This window comes from Martes martes (genome assembly GCF_963455335.1).
Source record: "Martes martes genome assembly, chromosome: 7".
In the NCBI taxonomy this organism is placed as follows: domain Eukaryota; kingdom Metazoa; phylum Chordata; class Mammalia; order Carnivora; family Mustelidae; genus Martes; species Martes martes.
The window spans coordinates 30,181,449-30,204,998 of NC_137894.1; the positions used below are offsets into that span (position 1 = coordinate 30,181,449).

Here is a 23,550-nt window from a genome sequence, read left to right on the forward strand (position 1 = left end):
AGTATTATTTTATAACTAATTGAAGTAGCAGTTCACCGTGACCAGTACCTTTTTTTCTCTAGACTTAAATACATCACATAATTTCTTTGTCTCAGGCATCTGCATTTTTTCTCTCAGTAGTAATTATTATTATACCGTAGCATGCTTACTTTTTTGTTCAAAAAATTTTGGCCCCCTTTTTTTAAAAAATTTTAAATTTTAAAATTTTTTAAATTTTTTAAAAAGATTTTATTTATTTATTTGACAGAGAGAGAGAGAGATCACAAGTAGGCAGAGAGGCAGGTTGGGGGTGGGAGGAAGCAGGCTCCCTGCAGAGCAGAGAGCCTGACAAGGGACTCGATCCCAGGACCCTGAGATCATGACCTGAGCCAAAGGCAGAGGCTTATTCCACTGAGCCACCCAGGCGCCCCTATTTTTTTAATTTTTTTTTTAAATTTTTATTTATTTATTTGTTAGAGAGAGAGAGCGAGCGAGCACAGGCAGACAGAGTGGTAGGCAGAGGCAGAGGGAGAAGCAGGCTCCCCGCCGAGCAAGGAGCCCGATGTGGGACTCGATCCCAGGACGCTGGGATCATGACCTGAGCTGAAGGCAGCCGCTTAACCAACTGAGCCACCCAGGCGTCCCTATTTTTTTAATTTTTTAAAAAAGATTTTTATTTATTTATTTGACAGAGAGAGACACAGCAAGAGAGGGAACACCAGCAGGGGGAATGGGAGGGGGAGAAGCAGACTCCCTGCTGAGCAGGGAGCCCGATGTCAATGTTGAACTGGATCCCAGGACCCTGGGATTATGACCCGAGCGGAAGGCAGATGCTTAACGACTGAGCCACCCAGGTGCCCCAATTTTGTGGCTTTTTTTTTTTTTGACAATTCCTCCTTTGTCATGTGGTTGTGAGTGCTATTCTTAAATATCTTCCAAAGTCTTTGTTTCTTCTGCAAACTTAGTGAGTTTTATGGTTCCAACAGTGGAGCTTCCCATAAGAGAAGTTTGGGCAACTCTTTGAAATATAATTTCGTGGTTTATTTGAACATTAATGTTCTGTATCACAATATATCACAAGCTTGTCAAATCATATGTTTATTTCTGAAACTTCCCTATAGTTGATATTTTGTATGATTTAAAATAATCCCAGAGTATGTAGGAAACACCTAGTAGGTAATTCCCTTGGATTTTTCCTGAGTAACTAAAAAAATTAAGTTTTCCTAAATCAGACTCATAACTTTGTGGACCTTCAGTCTTGTTCCTTTGTTAATGGTCACATAATTTATATAATTTAGTGACTATTCCCTCTCCTTTATCTCCCATATCCTGTCAGTCCTGAAACTCTATTACTTCTACCTTCTGTAAAGCTTTTCAGTCTATACTGTTCTCTCTTTTCCTTTGGTACTACAGTTCAAGCCACTTTTATTCTCACGTTGAGTTTAGCCTTATAGCATAATTGGTTTCCTGTCTCCTTTCAGTCTATCCTTCGTACCGATTTGTTATCAACACTGTAGGCAAATTGAGTACACTGAAATGTAGATACTAAAAATCTAAACTGCTGCTTTTTTTTTTTTTTTTTTTTTTTTGAGAGAGCAAGCAAGCGTGGGAGTGCAAGAATGGGGAAAGGGAGACGGGAGAGAGAATCTTAAGCAGGCCCTTTCCAGGGCCCAATGCAGGGCTTGATCTCACCACGCTGGATCATGACTTGAGCCAAGATCAAGAGTTGGACGCTTAACTTACTGAGCCACCTAGGCGCCTCTAAACTGCTTTTTTTGGTCTTTGTTTTGTTTTTAAATATTTTATTTATGGGGGGGGAGGGAGGGAGCACGAGTGAGGAGAGGGGCAGAGGGACAAGCAGACTCCCAGGTGAGTGTAGAGCCAGACTAGAGGCTGGATCCTAGGACCCTGAGATTGTGACCTGAGCCAGGATCAGACATTTAATTGACTGAACTACCCACCCACCCCACCCCTAAACTGCTTTTTAATAAGATTTACAAGGCTTTTTGGGATTCTAGGTCCTGCTTCCTCTCCTGTCTTCTCTCTTGTCACTCTTCCTGCCACTCTTCCTCCTTTTCACCACAGCTCCTTCAGCCGAGCTAAAGTGTTTGCAGTTTTCCCAGTGTACCAGATGGTGTCCTGTCTGGGATTTTGCTCATGCTGCTTCCTCTGACTTTCTTTGTAGGTCTCTCTTCACTTTCACTAACTTGTACTCATCCTTAGGACTCAGTTTAGAAATCACTTCTTGGGGAAGCCCTCCCTTATGTGCCCATGGGTTTTTCTTAGTACAGAAGTGCCCTTCCAATGTGCTCTCTGGGCATTCGATGATTCCCCATTTACCCCACTGTATTAGAGCACCCAATGAGATGTGAATGAACTTCTGTAGAGCAGAGACTGTGGCGTATTTGTTTGACTCCTTAGTACCTCATGTTGGGCCTGGTGTGGTATGTTGTAGCTTAGTAGATATTTGTGAAATGGATGAATGAATGAATAAGTGAATAGTACGTTAATGTGATGATTTTTCACTCATAGTTCTCCGGAAAATTATCCAAGGCAAGGCTACAAATTTTATGAGTTGATTTTTATTTTAAGCTTGAGTCTTATTATTGGCATCCATACTACTATTTTATTTATTTATTTATTTATTTATTTATTTAAAGATTTTGTTTATTTATTTAACAGAGATCACAAGTAGGCAGAGAGGCAGGCAGAGAGAGAGGGGGGAAGCAGGCTCCCTGCCGAGCAGAGAGCCCGATGCGGGGCTCGATCCCAAGACCCTGAGATCATGACCTGAGCTGAAGGCAGAGGCTTAACCCACTGAGCCACCCAGGTGCCCCTATTTTATTTATTTATTTTTTTAAATTTTTATTTATGTATTTGACAGAGATCACAAGCAGAGAGGCAGGCAGAGGGGTGGGGGGGAAGCAGACTCCCCGCTGAGCAGAGAGCCCAATGTGGGGCTCGATCCTCTGCCTTCGGCTCAGGGTTTAACCCACTGAGCCACCAAGGCGCCGCCATACTACTATTTTAATACTCTCGTGTATCTTTACTGTATGTTTTAATTTTGTTTATTACATTAATTTTATTTAGGCATGATCATTTGTTTTTTAATAAGAATCTTGGTTTACGTTCTTTTTATAACCTTGAGATTTATCCCTGCCTCAGGTGGAGGACGCGCTGTCCTATCTTGACCAGGTGAAGCTGCAGTTTGGTAGTCAGCCTCAGGTCTACAATGATTTCCTTGACATCATGAAGGAATTTAAATCTCAGAGGTAAAAGATCTGTGTGGTTGTATTCAAGCTTTGTGCTTGAAATGTTGATTTTGGAGGGGGAGGATATGGCTCGTTCTCATATGTCGAGAGATAAAGGGTGCCTCTTTTTGGGGGGTTTAATTTTTAGGGTCATGCTTGTAGTTTATGTATGGCTTACTGGTGAAAATTACAGGCCCTAGACCTTTGTATTCTCCGTTGGTTAATTTTTCTTACTACTTCACCTCAATCAGGGAAGTAAACTGGAAATGATTAGGTTACCTGCTCTTTGAGTTGATTTAAGATACGCTTATATTCTGGCATGGTTCACTGTTAGAGTAATTCGTAAAAAATGTAGACACATAATGATTAATGCTGGTGTGTCAGAGGGTGGGTCTTGCATGAGAATTGCTGCTTTAGATTTACTGATCAGAGTATCTGCTTGTTAGGACTGTTATCATGAACGTAGATTCTGTTCAAAATTGTGACCAAACCTCTATGAATATGATGCTAAAATTGCTTTGGAATTTCAGAATTCTTTCTGTTTTGTTGATTTTATAATATGCAGGTTGATTTTTACATTTTCCTGTTCAAAGAACCTAGTGGAATGTGTTATTTTTTTTCTTACTAGGCTGTTGGTCAAGCTTGCCACTTTAATTTTTGTGGTTTGTTGTGTGTGTGTGTGTGTGTGTGTGTGTGTGTGTGTGTGTGTGTGTGTATGTGTTTTGTTTTTTGTTTTAATCAGCATTGACACCCCAGGAGTGATTAGTCGTGTGTCCCAGCTGTTCAAAGGCCACCCTGACCTGATTATGGGCTTCAATACCTTCTTGCCCCCTGGCTACAAGATTGAGGTGCAAACCAATGACATGGTGAACGTGACAACTCCTGGCCAGGTTCATCAGATCCCCACCCATGGCATCCAGCCCCAGCCTCAGCCACCACCCCAACATCCTTCCCAGCCTTCAGCCCAGTCAGCCCCAGCTCCTGCCCAGCCAGCTCCTCAGCCCCCACCTGCCAAAGTCAGCAAGGTGAGCACTTGGAATACTTTGCATCATGTAAAATGCATCCTTAGAGAGCACCCTCCTTTGACATGTCCCCTTTATATAAGACTTAGAGACATCAGTTGTAGTGATTTCCTCAAAGATCCATAGTCACTTCCCTGTAAGATGGTTTACATTTACCTCCCACGTATTTTGATGTCTGTTTAAATCAACACATCAGTAACTTATGAGGACTTGTTTTTGTCCCCACCTCCTGCCCTAGTGAACCATGAACATCCCAACAGATGGCCACTTGACTTGAGTAGTAGTACTTTGACAGCATGGCAGAAACGGTCATCTCATGATCAGATTATGCTGTTGCCCATGGGGTCATCTTAAAAAAGCTACTCTATTTACCAGATGAGGTCATATTAAGCTGAGCAGAAGACCCTACTGATGGTGGTGATGATGGTGGTGGAATGTTCTTGTTCTAGAACTGCACTGTCTGATACTGTAGCCACTAGCCACATATGGCTGAGTTTAAATTTAAACTAATTAAAATAAATTGCGTTTCCCAGTTGTAATGGCTATGTTTCAAGTGCTCAGTAACCCTGGGTCGGTTAGTGGCTGTATTCTGTAGGACAGTGCAGTGTGAAAGAACATTGCTGTCACCTCAGTTCTATTGGACAGAGGTAGTTTAGAAGATTTTTATGTGGATTTCTGCAACAAGTGTTTTTTGACATTAAAGATCTATGGAGAGTGAGGGTTGTGGGTTTTTTTTCTCCCTCTTCTGTTTGCACCTGTTGAGTGAGCTTAAAAATTGCATTAGAAAAATTCTTCCCTGTAATTGGAGATGTAGCCACTTTTCAGGTTGTATTTAGAAAATTTGAGACTAAAATTAATCTGTATTAGAATGTGTGAGTCCTTTGCACTCCCCACCCCTGCCCAGTATGATTTGAGTTGGCCTAAAATGGCCTGGCCAGAGTGAATTGAGGACGTTTGTTGATCAGACATCTTGTTTCTCTTTAGTTTGACCTTTTTTTCCTATGTCAGACCATCTGTGTTCCTGAGGAGACTATGACTTTTTTCTTTTTAGCCTTCCCAACTACAAGCACATACTCCAGCCAGTCAGCAGACTCCCCCTCTCCCACCATATGCATCCCCGCGCTCTCCACCTGTCCAGCCTCATACACCAGTGACAATCTCGTTGGGAACGGCCCCATCCTTGCAGAACAATCAGCCTGTGGAGTTTAATCATGCCATCAACTATGTTAATAAAATCAAGAACAGGTTCCAGGGTCAACCAGACATCTATAAAGCTTTCCTGGAGATTTTGCACACATACCAGGTAAGAGATCCGCTCTTTTAGCCTGCCTTAGCCAGGTCACACGCTGAGGGCATCTGACCAGAGAAGGACTTGAATAACCGTTATTGTGGTCTCTAATTGTTACCGGAAGTCAACAGGTTAGAAACTGTGATGTGTATTATAAAGCTAGTTTGATTTGCCTGACTTTAATTGCCTTATAACAATAGGACCTTGAAGTTACTGCCCTGTGAAGCAGATGCTTATTATCTGGGGGGTTTAGAGGATGATTTGTGTAGTGTAGTTCATCTACAGTAGAAGGAGGAGATATTTCTTTAATATCTTGTGTTTTATTGGTTGGTAGTGGTCCCCTGAGCATTCACATATACTCTCTTTTATTTATTATTATTTTTTAAGGTTATTTTATTTATTTATTTGACCTCTGTTCCCAGCATGGGGCTTGAACTCATGACCCCAAGATCAAGAGTCACACACTCTTCCAACTGAATCAGCCAGGTGCCCCGTCCTAGTTTTAAAAAAATTGTCAGCCACCATCTTCCACTCATTTCTCACCTTAAAAGCTTGCAGTTAAAACAAGTGCTAAGAACATAGACTTTAATTCTTAGGTACAGCCCAAGTAGATAACATCCCAGAAAGTGTGCAAAAGGGAGTCAGTCATTCAGAGCAGTGGCCCTTTTATATGATACCTTCCCATTTGCAATTTCCTGTCAGAAAGAGCAACGAAATGCCAAGGAAGCTGGAGGAAACTACACTCCAGCATTGACTGAGCAGGAAGTGTATGCCCAGGTGGCTCGTCTTTTTAAAAATCAGGAAGATCTGTTGTCAGAGTTTGGACAGTTCCTACCAGATGCCAACAGCTCTGTGGTAAGTTTTATTTAGAAAGAGCTATACTATTTAGAATTATTATCTTAAAGTTAGGAAGCTGGAAACAGAATCTTTTCTGTTTGATATGAATGATATGCCTACTTGGTAAGAGAATTAATCTCTATCCTTGTCTTACTTAGCTTTTAAGCAAAACAACGGCTGAGAAGGTTGATTCCGTGAGAAATGACCATGGAGGCACTGTGAAGAAGCCCCAGCTGAACAACAAGCCACAGAGGCCTAACCAGAATGGCTGCCAGATCCGTAGGCACTCGGGAACAGGAACTACCCCTCCAGTAAAGGTGAGGATGGCTGGCACCTGCGCAGTTTGACTTTAGGGAGCAGTCCTCACGGACAAGTACTCCAGGGTTGTTCACGTGCTCTTATCCAAGAGTGTTAAAAGTTGGATCATGGATACGATACTCAGAGTGAGTTGGTGTATGTCACAGAAACTCAATACAAAGCTTCTTATCTGGCTTGCAAAAGAATGTTAGACTATCACTGATTACACAAATTACTTTTTGAGTTTGTATTGTTTTCTCTATATTTTCTCTCTTCTTTGCTATTAGCCGTCATATCTTTTTTTGTTTGGTGCCAGAGGTTTCTGAGACTTAACTGATTTTTCCCTTCCTCTGACTTACTTGATGCCTTCAACCTGCCTTGTGATAATAAGAAGGAAGATTATTGAGTTAATTGTTTCAGAAATATAGTCAGTGGCCTCTAAGGTCCTCCTGTGAGTAATGTGTCTCTACTTTGTGAGATCTCTTTGGTCTAGAGGCCTATCCTGCCCAGGTTTCTTTGTTCGGCTGCCAGGTCTCATTTGTATCATTGTCCTCTTTAAGGCCAGACCGTTGGGCTGTAGCAGAGGGGGATCTTCAGTTTGTTAGTGACCTATCGCACGATGCTTCTCGTTAGAGTAAGCACGTGACGGTCTGCTTGCAGAAGGCCAAGCCTGTCATGCAGCTGTGCCGGGGAGAGAGCTAAGTATATGTGCTGAATGTTGCTTTAGTGAATTCTAGAGCAGTATGTAATGTGGAAAAGATGGGACGTGTCTGCAGAATCTAATTAATGAGTCATGAGAGTTAGTGGAATTTCTAACAGTAGGTGGTGACTGGTGAACAAGCAGATAACTACTGTCACGTTAGGTGTTGCTCACACTTGAAAGACTTTTTTAGTGTCTAATGGCCTTTCCTTTTGAAAGCAAACTGAACGTAGAAATACTTTCTGTTTCTTCACTTTAGTAAAGAGTTCTTTGGGTAGCAAGAATCAGCTTGGCAGTTCAGCTCTGCTCTTGCTTCAGGTCCACTCCCACACTTGATTACCCTCAGGTGGAAACACTAGAAAGGGGGATTAGAATCCCCACCTCCTTTCCTCCTCAGGCAGCCTAAGCAGCAGAGGCTTTGGCTCTTGAGAGCGTGCACTCTGAGGCGGTGAAGGTAAATGTGCTGCTTCCCTCAGAGTTTGTGCATTTCTTTACAGGTGGTTGAAGAGATGACCTTATAAAAGGGAATTCTTTCCTGACAGTTATGTCGTGGCGTATTCATTCCCTTTGAAAACGTAATCTTAAATTGATCTGAGTAGATATTGCTGACAAGAGTCATTCCTTCTCTTAGGAAAATAAACTGCTTTTTTTCATGAATTATTTTTTTATTTTTAAAAATTTTTTTTAAAGATTTATTTATTTATTTGAGAGAGAGAGAATGAGAGGAGAGAGGTCCGCGGGAGAAGCAGACTCCCTGCCGAGCAGGGAGCCTGATGCGGGACTCAATCCTGGGACTCCAGGATCGTGACCTGAGCCGAAGGCAGTCGCCTAACCAACTGAGCCACCCAGGCGCTGCTTTTCATGAATTTTTAAATTGAATTATAACTAAAAGGTTGAAGGTTGATTTCTACCCTCTCCTGGTAGTGTGCTTCAACTCTTTGCCTCCATCTCTAAGAGGATGAGGTGGTGACACTAGGTTCAAGTTAAGTTACTTTTGGCTAATGGAAAAAGTGAGGATATTCTGTTACCGCAGTAATGAGGTGAGAAAATATTCAGGAAGTAGAATGATCTGTGAACCTCAGGGTGGGGGCAAACTGAAATGGAGAAGATGGTTGGAAATCTTTCAGGGTGTAAAAGTTAATGAGTTAACGTAAATGAGAATTCTCTCATTCGTTGCAGATTATTGACAGCAGTGGTCGGTGACGGACCCATCGAACACAGATGAAAATAAAACTCCCAAGAACTCTCCTCCTTGGATCTTATGTGTTTGTATTTTTACTTCTTTTGCAGAAGAAACCTAAACTGCTCAGCCTAAAGGATTCTTCCATGGCAGATGCCAGCAAGCATGGTGTAGGAACTGAATCATTATTTTTTGATAAGGTGAGTAGTGATTGAATTAGATTTATTATTAATGCCAAAAGAAAAAAAAAAAATCCCCCTATCCCCAAGAGGATTTTGTTTTAGTTGATTAGGACTTTCTGCCTCTTAACATAGTTTCTAAGTTATTGGTCCTTTCAGGCTATCGGAACCATTAGCACAGCTAGGGAAGCAGTAGCATTGTCTGTTTTGGTTTTGTGAAGTAGTTTACAGCATTTCCAATGGTGGAAGACCGCTTTTAAAAAATGTGTGATGTTACTCTTGAGAGATATTTGGAGCTTCTCATTGTAGATATCCAGGTGTGCACCAGTTGTTGAGGACTTGAGATGACTTGTAATCTTGATTGCTCGTGGTACTTAAATGTGGTATCGAATATAGGGTTTGTGGGAGTTCTCATTTAACTGTATGTTTTCAAAGTTCCCTGGGTGATCCTGATACGTAGCCAGAGTTGCGATTACTGGTGTAAACAGGGTTGTGTTGTATATTGGTTTAACTCTCCTCCTATGTCTGACTTCCTCCTTGGAGTCGACTTGATGATTAGCAGACTGCTTTCATCAGGGTAATTGGTAACTGTCAGACTTCTCACCGGCAGGAACCAGCCTGGGATGATCTGGTGCAGATTTACCCTGTCTTGCACCTTCGGGTTTTTGCAAAAGGGCAGGTGTTTTAGCATTCCTGTGATTGGTGCCTCCTGATCTCTCTCTAGCCTGCTCTGCCTGTGTGCGCTGTCCTGCTGAACGGTTGAGTCTCGCTCTGGCTTGAACCACTCGTGAGGGCTGCCTGGGCATTTGGTGCCTTTAAGGGAAATGTGGAAATGCTCACAACCAACAAATGACGATGAGAGAGTGGAGGGGTGGGGTGTGAATAAGTTAATTTTGTAGGAGTGATGGTATTTTTTTGTTTGTCTTTGGAGTACTTATTTCTTAGAGACACATACTGGTACATAGTTGACCCTTGAACAATGGGGATTGAAAATCTGAGTAGAACTTGTGACTCCCCAAAACTTACTGTTGACCAGAAGCTTTACCAATAATACTTAATAGTCAAGTAACACATGTTTTGTATGTTATGTGTATGGTATACTGTATAATAAATAAGCTAGAGAAAAGAAAATGTTATTAAAATCATAAGGAAGAGAACATATACTTACAGTGCTGTATGTATCAAAATCCACGTGTAAGTGGACACAGTTCAAACCCATGTTGTTCAAAGGTCAGCTGTATAGCTGAAATGCCTGAAATTTACTTTAAAATTCATTGGTGGAGGACATGGTTTTAGATGAAATAGAATTTACTGTATATTGATCATTGAGGCTGGGCAAGTACATGGGGTTCATTAGACTATTCGGTCTACTTTTGTGCATGTTTAAAGGCTAATAAAAAATTAAAAGTCAGTCGATACTATGTATAGTACAAAAAGTACAGTTCTCTTTCATCTTTGGCTTTGAAAATACATAGTCCATGTAACATCTACTGACTGATAGTTATAAAAGTATACAGGAGCCTGGAGAAGGGGTTGTCTTAACTGCTTGGTTTGGTGAGGATCTGTCTATAGTCTTCACTAAAGGACCATAATGCTAAATATTTACTTTTTAAAAAGATTTTATTTACTTATTGGTCAGAGAGAGAGAGAGAGCACAAGTAGGGGGAGCAGCAGGCAGAGGGAGAAGCAGGCTTCCTGCTCAGCGGGGACTCATCCCTAGCACTCACCCAGGACCACGGGATCATGACCTGAGCCGAAGGCAGATGCTTAATGACTGAGCCACCCAGGCACTCCTAAAAATTTACTTTTAAAATTAAAATTCCAGATTGCTCATCTAGCCAGGCTGGTTTTACCTTGCTTATGCCATTGAACATTTTTAGGTTTTTGGATGTTAGAAGTGTTCAGTATTATAAGTGGAGGAAGGAAAAGGATCAGCTTAGAGGACAGAAGTGTCTTACTTAAAAATTATTCAGGATTACCAGAGTTTAAAAACAGTGTTGACAAAAGATTCTTGCTGTAAACATCTGTTAGGAGAAGCAACAAAAACTAGGGGAACTCTGATATGGTTGGAAAATCAAGCATATAAGAAGGTAAATGTAATATTTACTCTAGGATCTTGTTTAAATTTTTTTTATTGTGAAACATTTTAAACATATGTGAAATGATGAGCCGAGTGGAATGACTCCTCATGTACCCATCCTCCAGCCTCTGCTGGAGGTTCCCTCCTACTAGCCATTGTTCTTGTTTCATATGAACTCTTACCCACCCTGGCTTATTTGGAGACCAATTCCAGATATTTTATTATTTCATCCATAAGTACTAAGTTTCCTTTTAAAGTGACACTTTTCTCAAACATAGTCATTATCACATCTAAAAAAACTAACATCACGGGACGCCTGGGTGGCTCAGTTGGTTAAGCAGCTGCCTTCGGCTCAGGTCATGATCCCAGCGTCATGGGATCGAGTCCCACATCGGGCTCCTTGCTCCGCAGGGAGCCTGCTTCTCCCTCTGCCTCTGCCTACCACTCTGTCTGCCTGTGCTCGCTCGCTCTCTCTCTAACAAATAAATAAATTAAAAAAAAAAAAAAAAAAAAAAAATTTAAAAAAAAAAATAAAAAAAAAAAATAAAAAAACTAACATCAGCTCCTTTAATATCATCAAATAACTGTTTAAATTTCCCCAATCTTTTAAAAGCAATCCAGGATCTCTTGATTTCCCATCTAACTGTTTCTCTTCTGGTTGTCTCCATAAGGTCCGAAAGGCTCTGCGGAGTGCAGAGGCCTATGAGAATTTCCTGCGCTGTCTTGTTATCTTTAACCAGGAGGTGATCTCTCGGGCTGAACTTGTGCAGCTAGTCTCTCCTTTCCTGGGGTAAGTGGAGTGAGGGGCTCAGGGCTGATGGGTGGAGGGTATGTGATGGGCAACCATAATTTGATCATGGTGGGTCAGTTGGTTGACTCATAAAATGTCAGTGTCATAGGAGTCCTCTGGGAATTATTCTAGTTTAACTACAGATGAAAAAGTAGGCAGAGAGGGCATTGGCCAAGACTAATGGTTTCCCAGTGTGCTGACCAGTGTTGGATGTTTATAGAGACCAGTCTCCTCTGGGGTTCTAGAATCTTGACTGTATTTGACAACCTAAGAATGATCTGAGCATTCAAGCAGTCTTCTTGACTAGAACAGCTGGTTATTGCTTAGTTTCAGTGTAACTCTTCCATCAGTACCCTAACCAGTCTTGGAGTGCTCTACAAGAAAAGGGGAACCCAGATGCTCAGAAGCAGAACTTCTTAGGCAGGAAATAATAATTGTTATTGGAATTTGTCCCTGGTAGTTAAGTTCTGACCCAACACCAAATAGTAGTAGCTATACCTCAGGATAACTGCATCATGCTTCTGATTGCTCACCAGTTTTTGGTTTGATTCTTCAGGAAATTCCCTGAATTGTTTAATTGGTTTAAAAACTTTCTGGGCTATAAGGAGTCTGTACATCTGGAAACCTTTCCAAAGGAACGAGCCACAGAGGGCATTGCCATGGAGATAGATTATGCCTCTTGTAAACGGTTGGGCTCCAGCTACCGAGCCCTACCGAAGAGTTACCAGCAGCCCAAGTGTACAGGACGGACCCCTCTCTGTAAAGAGGTAAGGCCTTCCCTAGAAAGGGTCAGCTCTGAGTCTTCTCCTTCCTCCAGAAGGGAGTGACACCAGGGATCGAGAATCTATGTGAATAAGGACATCAAGACCCTTCTCTGTCTTTTCTCAGAAGAAAATGTTTTATTTTTTTGTCCAGAACCTTTCCGATCTTTGCAAACATGTTAAAGGTGAAAGCTGTAATGTTGGTGCTTTCTCTCATCCCCTAGAGTTGTGTCTGTCTTTTTACTAAGAATGCTTGATTACCAGAAAGCTTTGTTACACTTTAGCTTCAGTTTATCTTCTTTTACCCAAAGGTTCTAAATGATACTTGGGTTTCCTTCCCTTCCTGGTCTGAGGACTCCACCTTTGTTAGTTCCAAGAAAACCCAGTATGAAGAACACATCTATCGTTGTGAAGATGAACGCTTTGAGGTACAAGCTCCTTTATCATTTGGAGGTTGTGGAAATGGGAGGCACTAAATGCTAAAATATTTTAAATATCTGTCTGTGAGGCTTGGCTTTTTAAGACTGGAGAGCCAAAGTCTCATGTTCTTCACTGGTAAATGCTTATTGTCCTACTTAGAATGCTTTTTGAGTTAGTCAAATACATTAATAATATTTTAGGGCAAGTGTGACCTATCTAGGCCACTTGAACCCTTTTGAAGTTATCCATTGATGGCTGAATAATAATTCCTTGAATTTTTAACAGCATTTTAAAGGTTATTGTGTTTTATAGGGTATACAAAAAAGTATCTCAAGGCTGACTGGGCTTTCTTAAAGAGGTTTAATTATTTAAAGTGTGTAATGTTACTCTTAGCTGGTATCTTGACGTGGTTAGCAAACCAGCTCTCCTGTGAGAACTGGAATTCTTCTCTCCAGATTTGTTAACTTGGCTCCTTGTGAAAGAAAGTGAAATTTGGGTTTTATTTTGAAGCGGTTGGGAAAGGAAGAGCTGGAGTAAATAAGTGAGCTGGTAGAACCCCATACCCAGAGTAGGAGTACGGAGAGTGGGCTCAGAATCCCCGGTGTGTTAAAACGTCTAGCTCACGGATCTCATCAACAAAAAGGGAATGTTCAGTGTGTTGGAAGAGGTAAAATGATTTGCATCCTATTTAAAGTATTTATTATATGAAAGTGACTGGCCCTGTTTATTCATATAGATGGGTGAGAACTTGCTCTTTTTTTAAACCCATGCGGATTAGGCTCTGCCAGCCGTTCCCCTTTCCCACATGATTCAGCTGTTTCTGATATGTCTTGAATGAAGGGCCGCATGTTGCTTGGCCACTCGCAGGTGACTGGCCGCAGTGTTCATGAGGAGTTTCCACCATTTGCACAAAACAAGATCATGACAGATGCTAACTTCCATGGAAAGTTGTATCAGGGTGAAGAAAGCATTTCCCTGTTACCTACGTTTAGTAAGGTTAGATGAGAAGTTAGAAAGCAAAGATTGGCATCTTTTTCTGACAGGATGTTCCTAATCTCAACTGGTGTGCCTGTAAAAGGCAGCATCTGCATTTTCCATCTGCAGTTACAGGCATGATGATGAAGATGTGTGTGCATGTGCTTAGGATTGGGTAGGATGGGCTAGTTTGAAGGAGCATTCCTTTATATATCAGGATAGGTTAGTGATCCTGCAGTGCAGACAACCCCCAAATTTCAGTGGCTTGAATAAAAACATTTATTTCTTGATCACACTACCTGTGCATTGATGGTCAGTAGGGGGTCCTGCTCATCAGAATTACTTTGGGACACTTCCTTCCTTTTTTTTTTTTTTTTTTTTTTAATTTATTTGCTTGAGAGAGTACATGTGCATGCACATGTGCCTGAGCAGGGGAGGGGCAGGGGGAGAGAGAGAGAGAAATATCAAGCGGACTCTGCGCTGAGCCCCCCGAGGGGCTCCATCTCAGGACCCTGAGATCCTGACCTGAGCCAAAACCAAGAGTCGGACGCTCAGCCGACGCTGCCACCCTGGGAACTCCTCCACAGACATTTGGTCACGGGACCCTGAGACTTCTTGTTTACTTCGTTTTCTGTTTCTTGTATAGAGAATGTTGTATGGAGCCTAGCAAAAGAGTTACTCAAAGGTTGCCAGTCCTGTCCTTCACCAGGTCTGGCTAGGCCCTTGCCAGAAAGTAAGTGGCAGGAGTTCTATTAGAATTTAAATGATTACCCACAGGTAGGACATTGAAGTCCTCAAGGAATGGTAGTCACTGCTCTTACTATTACTGGATGTAGAACAAGGCTTTTAAATATTTAAATATTTCAAGTTAACCTGAAAAACCTCACATATAAGACTGATTTATCATCTTTGAATGGTCTTCTGATTGTTGTGTGTTTGTTTTGTTTCATTTTATCATTCCTAACAGATTTCAGCAATCCAGGAAAGTTCAGGGGAAAGTATCAGTAAGGTTGCCTGATGTGAGGTCCCTGTGGTTTGGGGTCAGTAGTACTAAGCAAAGCACACTGGTGGTGTTAGTAGTAACAACTACCACTTATCTATCATTAATTGGGTGTTTTGTGCCAGGCCTTGCACTAAACCCTTTATTAGGATTATATCATCTAATCTAGAAAACAGCCTATGAGAGTACGTGAGGTTATCCCTATTTTATTGATAAGGAAATAGAATCTTGTGTGGCTACTATGGCAGAGGTGGGATTCAAATCCAAGGAATTTGGCTCCCTACTTCATACTTTTGACTGCTGTTCCATTCTGGTGTGGGTCCTGAGCACACTCTGTCTTTTGCTTTAGCTTGATGTAGTTTTAGAGACCAATCTGGCAACGATCCGGGTTCTGGAAGCAATACAGAAGAAGCTTTCTCGCTTGTCTGCTGAGGAACAAGCCAAATTTCGCTTGGACAACACCCTCGGAGGCACATCGGAAGTTATTCATCGAAAAGCACTCCAGAGGATATATGCTGATAAAGCAGCTGACATCATTGATGGTCTGAGGAAGAACCCTTCCATTGCTGTCCCAATTGTCCTTAAAAGGTAACTAACTGAATGTGCCTTTCAAGCTTTAGTGTGCTTCATGACCGATTCGGTGTCCCAATAGATAAGGCCCCCATTTTCTCTTTTTTTTAATTTTTAAGTTTTTTTTATTTATTTGACAGAAGGAGACCCAGCAAGAGAGGGAACACAAGCAGGAGGAGTGGGAGAGGGAGAAGCAGGCTTCCTGCTGAGCAGGGAGCCTGATGCGGGGCTCGATCCAGGACCCTGGGATCATGACCTGAGCTGAAGGCAGACACTCAACGACTGAGCCACCCAGGCATCCCAAGGCCCTCATTTTCAACCTGGTTGCTATCCCATGAGACTTCCATTTTGCCCCAGCACTGGTTGTTGGAAATTAGGTGCACCATGGGATAATGGAGCTTCTTGATGGGGTTCTATGTAACCAGCAGTAGAGAACATACCTTGAAAGTCCATAGTGAAAGCTGTGTGTTTAAGGGAATACTTTAAAATACAGAAAAGAACAAAGTAGAATACAACCTCCCACATTCCTGCCACTCAATACTAACCTTTGTTAACATCTTTGTTTTTTAATAAGGAAAATCACTCTTTCGTCTCTGTAAAATTGATGTTTTATTTAAAAAGTCTAGCTTGCCATTTGTACCGAGAACGTCTTCCTTTTTCCTCCTGTCAAGGCTTCAGCCTGAAGTGTAGAGGGGCTCTTGTACCTGTACCCACCTAAGATCAAGGAGGCCAGAGCTAGAGCCGATGAGCCACAGGCTCCTTCAAGGCCATGGCGCTTTGGACTACACTGTGAATGCCAGCCAACAGCTGGACCATCTCTCAATATCACCTGCAACAGTGATGACGGGATTCTTATGTGCTATGTGGCTCGCAGCAGCCTGGCTTTTATTGTCCCTCCCTAGTCTCCCGCTCAAGAGCTGGCGCAGGCTGTTCCTCTTCCTGCCGTGCCAGCAGCACTTAACTTTTGGCTTTGAGATGTAGGATACTCTGCAGTTCCAGTGCTGGTTTTGATTTTACTCTCCTCACTTTTGGAGTGTTAAGATCATTTGTTGCCATCAGAAATTCCCAAACTGTGCAAAGGAGCGTTACTGTGCAAGTTCTCTGCTCTTGGACTTTTGCATTTACATTAGCGTAGTGAATGTTCTTAGAAGTCCTGCTGCAAAGAGATGTGCTTGTTTCAGCTGGCCAAGGAAGTGAGCCCCCTTTTCAAGTGTATTCTGTGAAATGCTGTTGAGAAATAACATTCTAGGGAAAATTTCTGACTTTGGGACAAATTACCTCCCCAAAATAAGTCCTGGATGAGTCAGTTCCTCAGGTAACAGAGTTCAAGCCTGGGTTGAATAACAATATAACAATTTGAATAACAGTATCCCAAGTTGCCAACAATTTTGACCTATTGTATCTTTTGACTTTTGAAATAAAGTAAGTCTGACACATTTCTCACTTCTGAACCCTTAGACGGGCACCTGGGTGGGTCAGTTGGTTAAGCATCTGCCTTCAGCTCAGGTCAAGATCCCGGGGCTCTGGGTTCGAGCCCTCCTTGGGCTCTCTGCTCAGCTGGGAGTTTCCTTCTGCCTCTCCCTGCTCCCTGCTGGTGCTTTGTCTCCACTCACTTTCCATCTCTCTCAAATAAAGTATTTTTAAAAAATAAAATAAAAAACAAACCCTTAGAGAGTAGGTACTGTTATCCCTATTTCCTCGATAAGGAAACAGTCTAGTATGGCAGAGTGAGGATTCAAATCCAAGGACTTTAACTCTCTCCCTTAAAATTCCCACATCTGGATTCCCACGTCTTGTTGTTTCTACCTCCCCCCGCCCCCCCCCCCCAGGTTGAAGATGAAAGAGGAAGAATGGCGAGAAGCCCAGAGAGGCTTTAACAAGGTCTGGAGAGAGCAAAATGAGAAATACTACCTGAAGTCACTGGACCACCAGGGCATCAACTTTAAACAGAATGACACCAAGGTCCTGAGGTCCAAGAGCTTGCTTAACGAGATTGAGAGCATCTATGATGAGGTGAGCTGGACGTTTTATATCCGTGAGAGGACCCAGTCTTTATGCTCAGTGTGGCTTGGACTCCTGGAAATTACCTTTGGCATACGAAAGCAAGACCCTCTGAGACATGTCGATTCTTGCTTCAGACTTGTCCCAGACTTCTCTTCCTGATTCTGTCACTGTAAACCTCACCTTTACTCCCGAGCTGCTACACTGGTTTCCTGGTTTACCATCCTGGCTTTGTCTGTGCCTGCTGCCTCCCTCTACCACTGTCCTGTCTGTTTCCCTCAAAACCATACCTCGTCTTCATTCACGTAGCCCTGTCAGCTTCCCACAACTGAAACACTCATCATTAATCCCCAGATACTTTCTAATCTTCATTTGGCATACTTACCAGGAGTGTATATAGTACTGGGAGGCAGGATATAGTGATGATTAAGAAATTAATCCTGCTCTCTTGGGGCTCACAGTCATGGGGTATGGATAGAGATATAAATACAATATGATTGAGAATTCCTAAAAGTTACATGATCTTGGATCTTTAAGTGTTGTATCATGATAATGTCAAACATAGATGGAAGCGGGGAAGAGAGTGGTAGAATGAGCTCTTAAGTAGCCTTCAGTAAGTATCCCTGTTCTGCCAGTTTTGTTAGATTTGTCACCTTCCGCACCCCCACCCCAGATTGGAAACCTCAAATCCTGGACCTCCTGTAGTACTCTCCATAAACACTAACACAGAATTTTCAAAGATGGTCCCAGTTTTGTCCCATTGTCCCCAGTAAGTCTTCACAGTCTAGAAAATACCAGTATCTTGGTGTCAGACCACCTCCCGCATTATCTGTATCTGTTTCTGCAAGTTGCGGGTTGGAAGATGGTTGCCACTGTGGTTAGTAGTGGCATGGACTGCTGGCGTGGTCTCGTAGGTCTGTTTGTTGTTGCTGGACACATGTCACGTAATACTTTGCGTCTCTCTCCTGTTAGAGGCAAGAGCAGGCTACAGAAGACAATGCTGGTGTACCTGTTGGCCCACACCTCTCCCTTGCCTACGAAGACAAACAGATCCTGGAAGATGCCGCTGCTTTGATTATCCACCACGTGAAGAGGCAGACAGGCATTCAGAAGGAGGACAAGTACAAAATCAAGCAAATCATGCATCATTTCATTCCAGATCTGCTCTTTGCTCAGAGAGGTGATCTTTCGGATGTGGAGGAAGAGGAAGAAGAAGAGATGGATGTAGATGAAGCCACAGGGGCAGCTAAGAAGCACAATGGTGTTGGGGGCAGTCCCCCTAAGTCCAAGCTACTGTTTAGTAACACAGCAGCTCAGAAGCTAAGGGGGATGGATGAAGTGTACAACCTCTTCTATGTTAATAACAACTGGTATATCTTCATGCGGCTGCACCAGATCCTCTGCTCGCGCCTACTGCGGATTTGCTCCCAGGCTGAACGGCAGATTGAAGAAGAAAACCGAGAGAGAGAGTGGGAACGGGAAGTGCTGGGCATAAAACGAGACAAGAGCGACAGCCCTGCCATCCAGCTACGTCTCAAAGAACCTAGTGAGTGCTTAGACTGTTGGTTTCTGGACGATGTGAGGGGTTGGGGGGCCTCAGAGCTGAATTAGATGCGAGACTGCCGCCTTTCACACATCAAGCACAGGTGGGCAGGCCTTAGGGCCTGACCGGCGTACAGATCCTAGCTCTGCAGTTGACTGGTTGTGTGACCTTCCTTCAGCTCCCCAAAGCTATGTACCTGCGAAATGGTGGTGCTCCTTAATACCTTGTAGGATTGTTGGGAGGCTTGGGGTGAGTAGGGAAGCTCCCTGTGTGGTGCTAGGATTGTGACCATTCAGTAGCTGCTGCTGTGGCCACCTGGGGAGCGGGTGTCACTCACCGTCAGTTTCCCAAATGGCAGATCCCTGGGGTATTGCAGAGCGTGTTAAAGGACAGAGTGGGGCTAGAATGTCACAGTCCATTCTGCTCCATGATGGAATACAAATTCCAAGTTATTCATGCCTCAGGCAGATGTGAATTTTCTCAGATATGTGTGGGCAGGGCTTCTTGGCCAGTGAGGTTCATGGCTCATTCTTTAATAAATAGAAATAGTTTATGGAAAGGAGATTGGAAGTCAAGAGACGGTGTGAGACAGTGGACCAGACAGAACAAGAATGAAGATAGAGAACACAGGAGAAGGGAAAAATAAATGCGGGCTGAGGAAGCCGTCATGTGCTTTATGTGATTCTCTGTTGCTGGCTTCTAGAGAACTATTCCTTTCATAAATGAGGTTTTTGAGCTGTGAGCCAAAAACTTTTTCCGTGGGGCCTTTCTTCTGTACCCTTGAAGAAATAGCCAATCTGTGGAGTGAATTATCTTTTTAAAAATTTTCTAAACTGTTGATACTGTAAGAAGCCCACCTGTGGTCCTAATTTTCTATCTGTTGAAGAGCTAATGACCCTGGATATTAATGTTAGAACCCTTTCTCTCGGCAGTCCTAGCTTGAGAGAGACAACTTTTGGATCTCAGGAGTGGTGATTCCATCTGCTTGGGTAGAAATCAGAGAGCAAATAGTCTAATCCTGGGTTGACCACTGACTTAACCTGGTTTGAGGCTTATGTTGTTGTGTCTTGAGTGGTAACAGCAAGCCTCGCACCAATCATAGCTCATGGGCACAAGTCTGGCTTGTGCTCCCAGCATTATTCTGGCGTGAAAGCATCTGCCTCAGTAGCACAGCCCGTGCCTGTGCTTTGGGTCCGAACAAGGTGAAGTGCTGTGGTGAAAGTTAAGCCAGTTTCTTTTAAACCGTATGCTCTGTTTTGCATGTCTTTGATGAGCCCATCACACTTCAGATAAACGGAGATGGACTTAGCTTTTGCTCCCCACCTGTTTTCTCTGTATAGACTTTAAAAGTGGGTAACCAGATGTCAGGGACAAAAGAGTTCTTGTAATTTTTTTTTTTTTTTCAGTTTAGTGAGCTTTTTATCAAGGTGCAACGTACAAATAGAAAAAGATACAAATCCAAATTGTGTACCTCAGTGAATTTTTACAAAGTGAACACACCTGTGTAACCAGCCTCTGGATCAAGAACCAGTATAACCAACACCCCAGTGACCCCCTCATACCACCGTCTTGATTGCCAGCTCCAGAGATCAGTAAATCAGTCTTGTATAAGTTAAAGGCACAGTCCTTTTATGCTTCTTTTTGCACTCTGTGAGTTGCCAGGTGAATGTCTCTGTAACAACTGATAAGATTCTAGCTGCTGGTTGAAGTGATTCATGCACAGCGAGCACAGATCATTTAATGTAATTTGTGAAGTACAACGTTGGGAATCCATTTTTAAACAGAAGGACTTTGACAAATGCAGGTTACCTCATTATTCATATGGGATTTAATTTGCGCTCCGATTTTTCTGTTTCTGAGGGGTTTCCCAGGGCTTGAGTGTGGTGCTGTCTGCCTTTTCTCATCTGCACTTCATGCTTCATTGAAATAGCTTTATGAGCAAGTGACCTGTGTGAGGAATGCTCTCTGCAGGCTGGGAGGGCAGGTTCTTCTCTGCAGGAGAGCCAGCAACTTTTTGAAGAAACTTCTTCCCTGGGACATTCTGCTCTCCTATCAGGCAGAGTGCGCTGTACTATAATGGAGTGTTTCTCTGGCGTGGATAGAGTGTTAGAGCCCCCGTTAAAGTTGCAGTGTCACTGTCTTCTGATAGACAGCACTGGCCATTGTAGCGCCTGTCAAATTGCACTTCTGCCTACCGCTGACGCGGTGTGTATGTTTGACTACCCAGGCTTCTTCCATCAGAGGCGCTTTAGGCCAGCTCGGGGTTTGACCCTGACGTCTCTCCTGACCTCTTCATAGCAGGGTAAGGCCTTACCTCTCCCATCTCTCCCACAGTGGATGTTGACGTGGAAGATTATTACCCAGCTTTCCTGGACATGGTGCGGAGCCTGCTCGATGGCAACATAGACTCGTCACAATATGAAGATTCGTTGAGAGAGATGTTCACCATTCACGCCTACATTGCCTTCACCATGGACAAACTAATCCAGAGCATTGTCAGACAGGTGAGGGCATGGTGGAGGCTAGGTTTGGTGAGGGAAGGGGTCCTTACCTAAAGATGGATGAGGCAAAGAGAAAAGGCAAGATTTCTCTTGGAGAAAAAAGGGCAGTTTGCTCAAGCGATGTTTATGGACGTATGGCTCTCTAGCAGAAAGGGGGAGGTTAACGTGATGTTGGATCGCCCGTGTTAACAGAGCGGGAGTGCTTCAGCCGCTAAATGGAGTCCTTGGCTCCGCTCAGTATGCCCCTCACAGTTGAAAGAGCCTAGCACTGCCCGGGTGTGCTGCCCCTCTCCTGCTGCCTACCTGTAGCGCGAGCCCTGGTCCTGGCCCAGCTCTTACCTGATCGCCCAGTGGGGAGCTCTCAGCGGGGAGCACTTGCATGTCTGAGGTGTTGGTGATTCTGTGTTCTTTGCTCATTTGACATTTGAAGTTCTTCTGCAGGAATGGTTCCCTACATCTTCTGTAATACTATGCCTACCTCCCTCTCTGAGGTTCCGCTTGACTTAGATTCGTGGTTGGTTTTGTGGTGTGTTCCTGTGGAGCTTGTGAATATGTTCTTTACAGCTGTGATAATTTATAGCACATAGTCAGGTTTCCACTTTTGCCTTGACTTCTGAATTTCCGAAGGGATCAGAATATGTTGTTGGTGCGTCACTTTTTTTAAAGTGAAAACTTGACAAAGAAAGTTCTAGAGTCCTCACTGCCACTATGGGGAGTAAAAACTTGTTGCTCAGTGTTTTCTTGGAGTAGAATATGGAATTCTTTGCAAAGTACCCAGGCTTTTTTTTTTTTTTGCCTTGATTTTGGAAGGACGCATGGCTCTGCGCCCTTTCGCAGGATCTGCTCAGAAACACTTCACATAACTGAATCTTGGCATCTTCATGAAGGTTGTCAGGTATTCAGTTTCTTTCCTGGAAGTCGAAGACGTTAAGAGGCCTTCCTGATGGAAATCATTATATGGGTACAAACAAATCTAAATATATGGAAAATCTGGATATATGTGCAACAAAGACTCCAGTTATCGTGTGCTTCTGCATCCCAGTGTGGAAGTATGTCTCTCACACTGGCAGCACAGCAACTTTAAAAATCCAGTAGAATTAACTTCCATAAGCTTGAGATTGGTTTCTGAAACAATAGATATAATTATCCATTTATTAGAAGCACCTGGTTATGATTTTGAGTCAGTAATGCATAATGTCTAATCTTTTTAATAAGAAATAGGTTTTGTCCAGAACCCCAAATACAGTGTTGTTGTTTTTTATGGTTTTATTTGAGAGAGAGAGAGCGCACGTGCATGTGTACACACACACGCGTGTGCGCGGCAGGGGGCGGGGTGGGGAGGGGCAGAGGGAGAGAATCTCAAGCAGACTCCACGCTGAGTACAGAGCCTGACGTGTGGGGCTCAGGCCCACAACCGTGCGATCACAGCCTGAACCAAAATCAAGAGTCAAATGTTTAACTGACTGAGCCACCCAGGCACCCCCAAATCCAGTGTTTTTAAAACATATGTTCATGCTTCTCACCTTACTCCTCAGTTGGAGGCATATTTCCTCTCATTCTCGTTATCCTGTTTGATGTTCCCCCAGAGTTCATTGCTGACCAGAGGTAGAACATATATTTCAAGGTTAAGCTATACGTTTACCTTTTCCAGAGTACAGCTGCTGCTTGAACAGCAGGCCTTTGAACTGCGCTGGTCCACTAACACTTGGATTCTTCTCAATGAGTACAGCATAGCACTATAAATGCATTTTCTCTTAGGATTTTCCTAATATTTTCTAGCTTTATTGTAAATATGGTATATGATACATATAACATACAAAATATTTGTTCATTGACTGTTTTTGCTATCAGTGAGGCTTATCGGCCACAGTATGTGACTAGTTAGGTTTGAGGCAGGTTCAAAAGTTATATGCAGATTTTCAGTTGTGTGGAGGGTTGGTGTCCCACCCCTCACGTTGTTCAGGGATCAGCTGTAGTTCAATAGAGATTTATCTTAAGAACACAGTAGGTGGTCTCACAGATACCTAGTACAGAACTCAGAAAATGGCCAATGTAGGGATTGTACTGGGAAGTTTTTTGGGTTTTGGGGTGTTTTTTTTTTTTTGCTTTTGGGTTTTTTTCTTCTGCATGCCTTCTTTCTGGAAATCTGCTTCATTCTCATGCTTCTCTCTGCAGA

General features: G+C 43.0%; 1 protein-coding gene across 3 annotated transcripts in view; it reads left to right on the forward strand.

The window, feature by feature from the left end:
* Positions 1-23,550, forward strand: part of SIN3A (SIN3 transcription regulator family member A) — a 67,889-nt gene that overhangs the window by 24,535 nt on the left and 19,804 nt on the right. For 2 of the 3 annotated variants that reach the window (XM_080808735.1, XM_080808736.1), the window contains exons 4-16: positions 3,145-3,251; positions 3,973-4,255; positions 5,304-5,555; positions 6,243-6,395; positions 6,536-6,694; positions 8,665-8,754; positions 11,485-11,603; positions 12,160-12,370; positions 12,676-12,792; positions 15,109-15,347; positions 17,159-17,342; positions 18,303-18,876; positions 21,208-21,377. In XM_080808735.1, the coding sequence (XP_080664861.1) occupies positions 3,145-3,251; positions 3,973-4,255; positions 5,304-5,555; positions 6,243-6,395; positions 6,536-6,694; positions 8,665-8,754; positions 11,485-11,603; positions 12,160-12,370; positions 12,676-12,792; positions 15,109-15,347; positions 17,159-17,342; positions 18,303-18,876; positions 21,208-21,377 (2,658 nt within the window). The remainder of the gene's footprint in view (positions 1-3,144; positions 3,252-3,972; positions 4,256-5,303; positions 5,556-6,242; positions 6,396-6,535; positions 6,695-8,664; positions 8,755-11,484; positions 11,604-12,159; positions 12,371-12,675; positions 12,793-15,108; positions 15,348-17,158; positions 17,343-18,302; positions 18,877-21,207; positions 21,378-23,550) is intronic. The other variant, XM_080808737.1, reaches the window with a different exon arrangement.